Genomic DNA, 12,286 nt, shown 5'->3' with positions numbered 1-12,286 from the left:
CACGCATACATTAGTGTGGTGTATCCGTGCTACACACACACCGTCCCACACAGGCACGCATGCATTAGTGTGGTGTATCCGTGCTACACACACACACCGTGCCACACAGGCACGCATACATTAGTGTGGTGTATCCGTGCTACACACACACCGTGCTACACAGGCACGCATGCATTAGTGTGGTGTATCCGTGCTACACACACACCGTGCCACACAGGCACGCATGCATTAGTCTGCTGTATCCGTGCTACACACACACCGTGCCACACAGGCACGCATGCATTAGTGTGGTGTATCCGTGCTACACACACACCGTGCCACACAGGCACGCATGCATTAGTGTGGTGTATCCGTGCTACACACACACACCGTGCCACACAGGCACGCATGCATTAGCCTTTGACCGGGGCGGAGCGCGCCACGTCGCTCCTCCCCGCGCACCTTCAGGCTCTGCCACCGCCTCGCGCTTCCTGGCCGCGTCTCTTCTCCCCTCCGCCTCCCCCGCTGCTGCTGCTTTCATCGCAAACTTCGCCCTCTCTTCTCCGAACCGTGAAACTCACGGCGGCCCCGAGCGCTTCCCCCGTCGAAGCGTCGCCTCGAGGTGAGGACCGCCCGTGCCACTGCGCTCCCGAAGTGACGGACGCGGTCGAGTTTTTGGGTCCGAACGCAGTACCTGCGAGGTCGGTCGGTCGTGCGGGCGGGCGGACCGCTCCCTCCTGCCCCCCTCTCTCTCTCTCCCCTTCCTCCATCGCAGATTCCGCCTCCCATCTCCTCCTCCTCCATCACAGCTCCTCCCTCCTCCTCTCTCAGGCTTCTACAACGTAAAACTCGGCACGTTCGTCATAGCGCCTTACACACACACACCCCTCCTGCTCCTCTCTCGCCTCCTCCATCCCTTGCTACTCCACTCCCGACGAAAGCTTCGCTCTTCCACCCCAGATCTCCTCCCCTTCCTCTTCCCCTCTGCTCCGTGCCTACTCTTCTCAGCGCGTTGCTTACTAGAAAACTGTCTCGGCTCCATCATCACTCTTCCGAATCTTCTCGGGACACTGCTGCCTCCTCGCACAACTTCAATCTCGGCTACGTTCCTCGGCTTTCGTACCAGACAATAGCACCTCCTTCAGTTTACTTGTTTAAAAAAAAAAGTTCAGCTCCCGGTGCTCAATCTACCACCACAGCACTTCCCTTAACCATAGATCCTCCGACGAGGCAATCGGTGCAGTGGTTTTGTGGGCGACCCTGGCTATAAGGGATGTGTGTGTATGTGTGTGACTGCGTATCCACCACTGGGCTTGCCACCCCTTGTTGGAGTGAGCACAGCAGTTCAAATGTTATGCCTCGTGTGCTTGAACATTGCTGAGATAAACGAGTTATTTTGGTAATGTGTTGCAGTGTTTTCTTTATCACTTAAGTGGTGGCATAATTGTTCATGTGTCCACATTTAAAGATCGTTTTACGTACATTATATAAATGGCAATCTCCCCGATGGACAATTAGTTGCATAAAATATGTTAAGTGGAGTTTTATGTTAATTTCTAATTTAAAGCATTAGATATGCCTGAAATAAAAACCCAATGTGTTTTAATAAAACCAGTCGCTTGGCATGAAGTTTGCATTTAAATTATGAGGATAATTTAGTTGATACAATATCATGCTGATGAAGACATCAATGCCGTTTAAATATGGAGTGTATTTTAGAATAGTCAAACACTCCCTGTAAAGAGTGATCTTTATCACTGTTGAGTGTAAATCAAATGCGTCATTTCCTTTTATTGTGATGTTTATTGCAGACATTTGTTTGATAGGCACCTGTTGATTGTCGAGACCAACCACAGCCAGTGGAGATGCTGAATGCGGAGACTATTGGGGAGACAGGACGTAAGGGCTCTCCTCACCAGGTCACTTACAAAGGTAGCCTTCAAAGTTGCACCAAGATTGAATTTGAGGAACCCGCTGAAGAAAGTAAGAATGGTGACGATGGTTCTGCGGATGCTAACGTGACAGACGGCGATCAGCAAAGCTCAAATATTGATAGAATTAAACATATGCTTTTTACGGAACCCCAGCGTAAAATATCACCTGATGTGCACATGAAGACTTCTAGACACGCGAATGTGTTACACAAAGGTGACACCGCTGCAGTTCCAAATCATGCGGAAAAATTTTCTGAAACGAGGAAAGTTTTTGAAAAGACAAATTTTAAACCACAGTCGAGCATGAAAGATACAAAATGGACATGTCTTAAAAGTTCTACCTCGGAGAAAGACGGTGAAGAAAAGTATTTTACAAGCCCAAAGGCTGAGTCTGGACTGCAAAAACAGCTGGGTTTATATAGAGAGTCATCTGTATCAAGTTCAGTTAGTTCCACATCTTCAGATTTTAAAAGTCGATCACGTCTCAATTCTGGACCAATATCCAAAAGGCTGTCAAGCTTTTTACTTGATGACGATGAAGATGAAATTGAAGCTAATGCAGAAGAAACGTTCAGTTTTTCAGACCAGAGTAATGCAGAAAGTCCAAGTACACACACAACACACACGAGTTCAACTAAAGTGTTTGGCAGCCCAGACAAAAATGTCTCATCACCATTGTTTACTTCCCCTTTAAAACTGAACCCTGTTCTTGAAGGCAATGATACTCAAAATGTGCAAAGTGCCGAGATCCAGGTTGTTAGCACTGGCATTGAAGATGTGAATGAATTCAGAAGAGACATTTTACCCAGTCCATGTTATCCACAGAAGGAATGTTTGGTTATTTTAGGTTCCAGCGGTGATAAGACATCAGGCAGTTTTAAGGCAGACGTCACAGTTGGGAAAGCAGACCAGGATTTGTCGATGGTGCCACAGATTGCAAATTTAAGAGAACCGAGTCATCAGGAGGACCATGAAGCTCAAGTCAAGAAACAGGATTTGCTGTTGGACCAAAACGTCTCGTCCAGTACAGATGACTCTGATCATGATGATGAGGAGGGCAGTAGTGACGATGACAGTGACGAGACGGACAGCAGCGATGACAAGAGGCCACGTGAGCGATTTATCAGTGTAGGCATAGAAAATGCAGCTTTTGAAGATACGGCCGATCAAGATATTGATAGCAAATCAGAAGACGAGGCCGTGGCAGAAAATGGTGTTGTTAGTGGTGGACATCACTGTAATGAAATCCCAGGTCTTTCAGATGATGATGATCCTCCATCGGAAAAGCGTAAAGTACACTTCAGCACAGCACCCATGAAGGTAATGCTGGCCTGCTTTTCGTTCTTTCTCAGAACTGTAAATGTGCATTTCCAGTATTCTAACTTATAACGTTTTGTATTGACGTGGGCTCACACAAAGCACGATGAAGATACTGTATTGGTCAATATGTTAGTGCTATTAAAGCCTTGTTGGCAATATTAACGTTTAAAAGGTTCAAGGTCAACATGAATGGCATTGGACTTTTTTCTCATTATTTTTGAGAAGAGATGAATGCCAACATTGTTTGTAATATTCGACACTAATTTTCTATTTAAAGTTTAAGTGATGTAGTTTTTAAAAGTGTTACCACCACTTTACAAGAATTTGTCAAAAATGGCAACATTCCTAAGTACAAATCTGGTGTTCCAATTAAGCAACCTGGCACAGTTGACCTGTATGTTGATAAACAGCTGGTCACAATGCTTTATATCCCGAGACTTGGGAAGTCCGCAGTTGCCATAGCGTCCCTGTAACATATGGATGTAATTAGAGCCGATCTTGGCTCTGTGGAGTTAAAACCGTGTAATCAATCCTACGACAGCAACATAACTTGATCCTCCCCTCCCCCCCCATTGCTAACGGCGTATTGTGAGAAAAGAGTTTTCACTTGACTAATTGAAGGCAACAGTTAATGCAGTAGTGGTCACGGTGGTTTATTTGGTGTGTGCGTTGAGGTTTTACCGTGGTACTTGAATTTTCTGGCTTCCCGAACGTGAACCGTCGGATCAATGTGGGTGTATTTCACACCATTATCAGATGCATGGGCCAAACTATTATATAGTTATTGTAAAAAAAGTGCACAACCACGCGTATACACCTTGGTCGAGGAGGAGGAGGAGGGGGAGCTACAGAAGGCATTGTATTTCATACCTAACTTTTCAGGGAGGTATTTAATTCGTACTTGGCTCGTGTGGCATTAGTCGGGTACATTACTAATGCTGGGAATTTTACGCCCACACAACAGAGTTGTAACATGTCGCAACAGAGATTCACCAGAGCAGTTTGTGTTTGAACCTTGCTACAGAAAGAGCACTTTTTTATGGGAAATTCCTTTAAATATTTTCCACTTACATGGTATGTGTATACTACTAGTGTTGGACTTCAGTGACATTTACTAATTTGAGAGCCAAGCCACTACATTTACTAATTGTAAATGTAGTGGCTTGGCTCTCAAACACACCGGTGTGCTGTACTAGTGACGAATTGGCCACGTTCTGTTTACGTGACAACCCTTACTAGTTGGCTGTGTCGGATGGTGGTGGGTTTTTGACGACACATTTCTATATTTACGCGATCTAACCCCAAAAACCTCTGATGGTTTTCTAATTTGAGCTGAATGTTTGGTGTACCATAGGATCCTACATTGGTGTCGCCGTATTAACCCTGCCACAAAAAAAAATGTGTTATACCACTCTACAGTCTTTGATATTGTTACTCAACTCTTGAACAAATGATCAAAATTTGATGACAATCTGATACCCATTGTCCATCTTGAACTCTGCACTTTAGCACCATGGTTACTTTGTACAGTATGGTAATGTACACCATTTTAGTACAGCGTCTAATGATGATAAATACGATATATGTATTCAATTGTATGCATTTAAAAGGGCAAACAAACGATCATGAGCACTTTGGTTACACCATGTACATGCCGTCGATGGCAACGCTATTTAAATGTATCCGCATAGCCTAATTAGCGCCACAGTCTGAAGTGACTTGCTCTGTTGTGTTGTATGTATGTATGTACTGTATGTTGAACTTCTTTCACACCGTATGTAGCCAACCGTGAATTGGGAAGTTTTCAACCCAAATTACGGCCTTGTTTTGAAACTAGAAGTTTATGGGATGTACAGCTGATATGTATATTTGACGAGATAATTGCGTCAATAATTTCGCAGGTGTTTCCAATGTTTACGAACAAGGAGTACGACCGGACAAATGACGATGTGGACCCAATTGCGTCCTCGGCAGAGTACGAGCTTGAAAAGCAAATTGAGCTCATGGATGTTTTTCCTGTGGAACTTAACAAAGGTGAGGAGAGCTGAATGCTTTTGATTGCACAAATGACACGTTAATATCTAATACCGCGTGGCTGTAGAATCTTCACACTTTTTTGTGACTTTTATTGCATCAACAACACCCACGCTGGTGCTCAAATCACCCCAAGATGAGTTCACTGGGTGGTACCGTTTGCATTTGCCAAGCTTGCGTAACTGCGTCACACGTTGATATGCAAACTCTGCTTTACAGTTGATGCACGTGTATATTATAGTAGAAGTTGTAGCGTTACGTATTTGGCAGGTTAAACGTCACACGTGGTTGCTTTGAAGTTCCACCACTTCTTTCGCACCGTACGTAGCCAACTGTGCTAATCGGAAATGCGGATGTATGAGCTTGTAATTGTTTGCACGGGCATTGGGAACAGTATTTAGCTCGCCACTGAGGTGATAAAATAATGGTGTAACAAATTGAAATATGCAAAAATACATGCAGGGTAGGGTGGAATTTAAAAACGGACTGCCTTGTTGCTCTGCTGCAGGAGATGGAGGGCTTGGAATAAGTATCATTGGCATGGGAGTGGGAATAGATTCCGGTATTGAGAAGCTGGGTATCTTTGTGAAGTCGGTCATTGATGGTGGAGCAGCACATAAGGATGGCCGGTAAGCACCCAATACACACAGGGGCCAACATCGTTAGCCAATGGAAGGAGATTTGGTCGCCGTGCAATGTCCCTACAAGTCACGTATTGAAGATTCAACGAAGAAACTACCTGGCTTCTCATCTCGAAGATCCGGCTGCCTCCTCCATCAGTGAGGAATTGAGGAGTCGCCAAATTTGCGAATGCAGTATAAATGCGACTAATTGCTCGCAAGCCCTCCCTTCCCACCCGATCATTTCCCAATATACACGTTTGCACGAGGTACAAACATAAGCCACATGTGGCAATCCGAGAAGGCATCGTATGGCTTTCTAAACGCAACATACAAGCTATGCATACGTCCTTTGCTTTTTCAAAATAAAGGAGAAAAGACGCACGGGGCCCACGTCAGAGGTGCGGACAGTGACCCGTCTCACTGGTCCAGCACTGTCCTGAGCCAAGCACATTTGCATGAATGTGTTTCTGCACAGCATTGTGTGATTATCCCTCCTGTTGGCACCTATCCCACGCAAACGCTCATCATCGTGGGACAGCAGTGTCTCTGAACAATGTCTCTGTTGTGTAAACAACTTGATGATGGCGGTTAACTTTCACTTATGTGTCCAGCATTGTTTTGTCAGATTCGATTAAATCTTCCATGAACTAAATCAATTATTGAGAGTGAAATATTGGTAATTATACTTGTAATATAATGGGAAATGGATTGAAAAGTACATGTATTCTCAACATGTATTTCATTATAACGCAGTGAACATAAAATATTAGCAGTATCATTTGGTGCGAGTATTAAGATCAAGAGTTCCCTTTCATCATCCCCTCGTTAATCCACTGCTGGATGAAGGCCTTCCGCAGGCCATGTCCGCCATCGAGGTTGTTTGAAAATACTTAACCACTCTGACCAAATACGTGTGTTGTTGAAGGGGTTGGGGCCAGGACTGGTTCTGATACCACTTGACACTGATGTTAGTTTTTTCAGCAGCAGAAGAAGAATAATACCATGAATTTCTATAACATCTGAAAAGGCTTCCTTTTACCGTTAATTAAACGCGACTATTTTAGATTCGAATATATTTAAAATCACAAAAAACAGTTTTTTAATACATGCAAATAAAGATGTTGAACTTTTTATTTCAACAACAGTGTTTGATGTGTTTCATGCTACGATCGATACTTAATTAGATTTTATTATGTTTTGGAATGTAATTGCATTTATGGATCCTATAAAAAATATGTTTCCTCATAGCATAAGTACAAAACACGTATTGGGTGCTATTGGGTGCTTGTCTTGTTAGTTGTTTTCCTTATACTGTACAGTATATTGTCAACTGATATTTAATTTTGGCATAGTTAGAATGATAAATTATCTTTAAATATCGATCTCAACACTGAAGTTCAGTTCCTGCCGGCCCGATTAAACATCCACGCTTTTAATGGTGCCATCTTAAGTGTTTGCAGATCACTCGCCACCATTACCCTCTAAATACAGAGTTGAGTAAATTATTTTCTGTTTTTTCTCCAATCAGAAATTATGTCGATGTTGTCATGCCTTGTTAAGATATTGACGTTCTGCTGCATTAGCATCAAGGAGAATGATCAGATTGTCGAGGTGGATGGAACGAGCCTGGTGGGCGTCTCGCAACATTTTGCTGCCAGTGTCTTGAAGAACACCAAAGGCCTTGTCAAGTGAGTAGATCTATGACGACGGTGTTTTCTTAAATGCACGTACAGCACTCGTACATCGCTATGCATTCATCGACGTCATCTGAAATTGGAGATTGAAGCTGTCTCAAGATCGTACGTTTGAACAAAAATGTATGTATGAGAACATTGGTTCTTAACCTGGGGTGCAAGCACCCCCTGGAGGTGTGAAATGCCCTGTCTTGGGGTGCGAGACATGGCCAGATGTTTTTTAGAAGGTAAATCGTAACGCAAATTAAGCACTGGCACGTAAGTTTAACTGCTTTGTTTCATCAAACCTCATGTATTTATTAATATTGTACATGTTTAACGATTGAGAGCCAAGGGGGTAGCAAGGCTGCATTAAATGTTAAGGATCACTGTATTAGAATAAGAGCCGATTATTAATATTATCATGATAATATATTATATGCAGTACCGTGTAATCATTAAACCAGTGTACTTGGTTGAGTAAAATGTAACTTGCAAAACTTCTAAAAAGCGCGTGTTGTGTTCGCATCCCTGTACAATTTTTATTTTATTTTGAAGCTTCAGTAGCTGGATTCGCACTTTTTGAGCACCTGCCCGGGTGCTTTTCTGCACAATGTGCAGGGGGGCAACATCGCTTGCTCATCTTCTTGGTTCTTTCGGTAAAGTCACGTAGAAGGGAAGTAATAAAATAATAAAAATAAAACATAATAAATAAAATAATTCTCACGTTTCGGCCACAACGCAAGCAGCCGTCCTCAGGTGAAGACCAGGTCTGTCGGGGAGACAGCGTCTGAATGAAACACCACGCTTGGAGCGTATATTTAAGCTGGGTTGGAAGGGGGGAAGGGCGCCTTGACAAAATAATTTGCATATCAAGAGGAATTTAGCATATTTATGGGAAATGCAGGTGTGTGATTAGTACTACTTGTGAAATGCTCACTCACTCGCACGCATCCACCCACCCAGGTGCAATGGGCAGTGTGACGACCACCCCATTCGTGAAGTGGTGGTGTTGTTTTTCAGCCACAACTCCACCACCCCACGGGACACACCCATCCCATTGTGCCTTGGCACTTGTCAAGTAGCACGCACGGCTCCGTGCAGCAACGGGGGGGTGGCAGTGTTTGGAGCATGCAGCGTGCATGTGTGCAACGTCAAACATTAACTTTACGGCAAACATTAACGGTGCCATGCAAACGTTGATTTTGTTGAAAGTGCAGCCAGCAAGCAGACGCATATGCTCCATGCGTATAGGAGCTTATATCTGCCGTTAGTTGCAAGAACATTTTTGTGAACAAATGAGATGTGCCTTGTCTTGCGCCGCTTTAAACATCAATATAAAGCCCGCCACGCATTTTTACGGCAATGTGATTCGTGTACTATTAGCATTTTTTTAATATTACCCTATCTTCCTAATACTATTTGAAAAGTAAATCGGGAACACCATACACTGAATATATTTAACCACACAACTTTTGTGCCTCATAATAAAGCGCCTAATATATGCCAAAGTAATAAAAACATTTACAAAAGATCATCGATTATCCGGCGGCTTCGAGGGGAAGGGCCCACCGGATTTTCAAAAACTCCGGATAATCACTACATCATTATTTAAAATAGCTTATTTATGCACATTCTTGCATAACATCGTTTTAGGTGTTTAAAAATGTGTACCCTAGATGAAATCTGCATAAATGAGCATACCAATCGACACAAATAAATCTACTGTAAAAAGTTACCGTATTTACTGTACCGTACTTATCATTCTAATCTCGAAGACCCTGCACGGGGTGATGTACATAGTTACTCTTTTTATCAACAACAACATTGATGAGTTTGACGATCGCTGCACTGGTTACAGCCTTTGGAGCGGTTTTTGCCGGATCATCATTGATCAACTGTATATGCATTTTAATTTTAAAAAGCAGCGTGAATGTCAACTATTTTGACATTTCATGTTGTGACCTGATAATAGAAGAACCCCAATCAGAGACGCATGCCAAGCGAAGGAGGTTTCATCACAGCAGGCCATTCCAAGCTGTGGTTTACAAACAGCTCAGACCAGTTCCACTAAACGTTTAAAGTCTCTTCCTTTAGTTTGGTTGATGACACAAAAGACATGCTGCCTACAGTAATCTCTTGTTTTAAACATGCAAGTTTATTAAATCCAATGTGTTGGTCAATTATCTATTTTAAAGTGGCACATTTGACACTCTTTGTTCGAAGCCTATAAATGGAGCTTTTAATTTGCGTAGTAAATGTAACAAATGCTCAAGCAACTATAAAGCCATCAAAAGACTTCTGGTAATAACTGAGGGCCATGTTTTAGCTCCCCATCTGTTAAAGTGAACTAGACAAACAAAATATATGTATTGCGCCATGATAGTTGTTTCATATTTAGCCACCAGTTATCAAACTCGAAAACCAATTAAGCAGACATTCCAGGCCGAAACGGTGGTTTAGGCATTTGGCAGGACCCTTTTGTGCAATGAAGTGGCTTTGTATAATTTGGGGTGGCGTGTGCTGTGGTGTTAAACAATCCCATCCATTGCTTCTACTTGGTTACACTTTACTTGCTTCACTGAAAATTGGACACAAGTAGGTAAAGTTGGTGGCTGAAAACTGATGTTTTGAGTTTGCCTGGGGATGGAACTGCATGCCATTTTAGTCGATTGATATCATTCGTACAGGTGTGGTTTGAAATTACAGGCCGGTGCAATTTGAAGAGCAAACAGTACAAGAGGGTAAACATGCAGACTCGTACATGATTACTTCCTTCATTGCCTGGTCTCTGACAATACCCTATGATTGTACAGTGCTTGTGTTTTTTCCTTTCGTTTAACCTTGGAAGAGTTTGTTTTTTCATTACCGTGTACTGTACGGTGCTGTGGACATCCGAATTTATCACGATTAACAGTTTATCAATGTGTAAACATGCTTATCTTACGTTACTTTAGACACGCACTCAAACTCATTTTCACACGTACTTTTTATAGCCTGAAGAGTTCAATTCAGAACACAAAGTAGGATATTCTATTTGTTTCCCTGTACTGAACTGTCATCACTGTCTTTGGTTTACATTCCGCCTCTGCATACCAGTCCTGGGTTACATGAAGGGAGGTAAAGAAGCTTTTCAAGGTCTTTTTGACTCCCAGGTACTCAGTGTATTAAATTCAAAATACTCTGTGCCCTCTACTCTGGCGGAGCAGTGTCATCTTTCCACATAGCATAACATCTTTCGTGAAACAGTTTAGGGGAATATTTGCAATTGTGGGATCCATAAGAGTTTTTTTGGGTTAGATCGCGTAAATATAAATGTGTCGTTAAACCTGCCCACCACCACCCGACACAGCCAATTAGTAAGGTTTGTCACGTAAACACATGCCAATTCGTTACAAGTACAGCACAACAGTGTGTTGGAGAGTAAAATCACAAAATGTACAATTACAAAATTGTGGGTTGCTTCCCTATTCCACATTCCATTGATTTAACTAAATACTATATGAACAAAGATCAGGCACAAAGCACAGCACAGTACTTGCAATTAGGTATTTGGAACAGCGTCAATTCGTGGCAGATATTTAAAGAGTCAAAAAGTCAAAACGGTGTTTAGGATATCAATCCGAAATGTACCACCCTTTCCAATGATGTGCGGGTGGAAACCTGAGTCTCTTTTTTTAGCTCTTCGTGACGTATTTTCGAGTCGGCGAAACGCACGAGGAAGTCCTTGGAATGTCATTTGTCCAGAACCTTGTTTAATTACTTCTTACAAACTGACCCTGTTATCTGTCTTAGCATGTCATTAAAACTAATTAAAAAATCGTACAGAGCAGCAGGTACAGATGAAGGGTAGCAGCAGACTAAATATGTTCTATACATTACCAGGTTTTTTTTTATCTGGGCGAGTGCTACAACTAATTACAAAACAAATATAAAAAAAATATTGGCATCAGGTCAAATTATAAATTGCTAATTCAGTTTTCCATGTAAACCAGTGACCATTCATATGCTTTAATTGTCTTACTGCAGAGGATATGGTACGCGGCGCCAAATGAAGGCACGTGTTTTGAAACTCGTTAGTCGACCACCTGTTGGTCCAATCAATTCCAAATTTTGCACACGTACCCAGATCCGGTGACAATGCATGCCTGTAGTAAAATCATTAATCAATTAATTGCCTCCTTTCAAGCAATTACAAATTTTCCATGGACGGCTTATTAATTATATATTTTTGTGTCGGTGAAAAAACGCCGCGGTCCCTAAACTGTCGGCTCGCCCAAGAAGCAGTCGCCACGTGTGTCTTGGTAATCAAGATGTAGTCCACTTCCCGGTGTCCAATCGAGTTATTCACTTTTTAGTGCACTTTAAAATAAAACCGTTCGAATTTTTTTTAAAGGAGTTGATTTACTACATTACTCTTACCGATGAGCGATCCAAATTAATTGTCCTGTTCAGGGATTAACTAAAGATTATCGTTGAAATTCCTGTCCACGTTTAAATATTGCACTTGAAAACAAGGTGGTTTTGTAAATAAAGTAGAGCCAAATAATCTTGTGGCATATTTAAAGTACCCGTTTAGATAGATTGTTTAATGTTTGTCCTCTTGTCTCTTTGATGTGCGTTTATTTTTGTAAATTTTATAATGATTTGGCTTGTCAATCTTCGAAGTAGATCTTGCAGACTATTACATTGAAGACGTCTTGTTAAGATTTTTTTTTCCCTT

General features: G+C 42.2%; 1 protein-coding gene across 4 annotated transcripts in view; it reads left to right on the top strand.

Annotated features, from left to right (window-relative positions):
• The first annotated feature begins 451 nt into the window (after nucleotides 1-451).
• The window catches only part of LOC144940779 (uncharacterized), a 33,808-nt gene continuing 21,973 nt past the window's right edge, over nucleotides 452-12,286 (top strand). For 2 of the 4 annotated variants that reach the window (XM_078867210.1, XM_078867184.1), the window contains exons 1-5: nucleotides 452-601; nucleotides 1,791-3,233; nucleotides 5,135-5,267; nucleotides 5,776-5,896; nucleotides 7,474-7,578. In XM_078867210.1, coding sequence (XP_078723336.1) covers nucleotides 1,845-3,233; nucleotides 5,135-5,267; nucleotides 5,776-5,896; nucleotides 7,474-7,578 — 1,748 coding nt within the window. In that variant the 5' untranslated portion in view covers nucleotides 452-601; nucleotides 1,791-1,844. The remainder of the gene's footprint in view (nucleotides 602-1,790; nucleotides 3,234-5,134; nucleotides 5,268-5,775; nucleotides 5,897-7,473; nucleotides 7,579-12,286) is intronic. The other 2 variants (XM_078867193.1, XM_078867201.1) reach the window with 2 other exon arrangements.

Source organism: Lampetra fluviatilis, chromosome 2 (genome assembly GCF_964198595.1).
Source record: "Lampetra fluviatilis chromosome 2, kcLamFluv1.1, whole genome shotgun sequence".
NCBI lineage: Eukaryota > Metazoa > Chordata > Hyperoartia > Petromyzontiformes > Petromyzontidae > Lampetra > Lampetra fluviatilis.
Note: the sequence above shows the minus strand (reverse complement) of the source record. Positions and strands in the feature narration are given on the sequence as shown.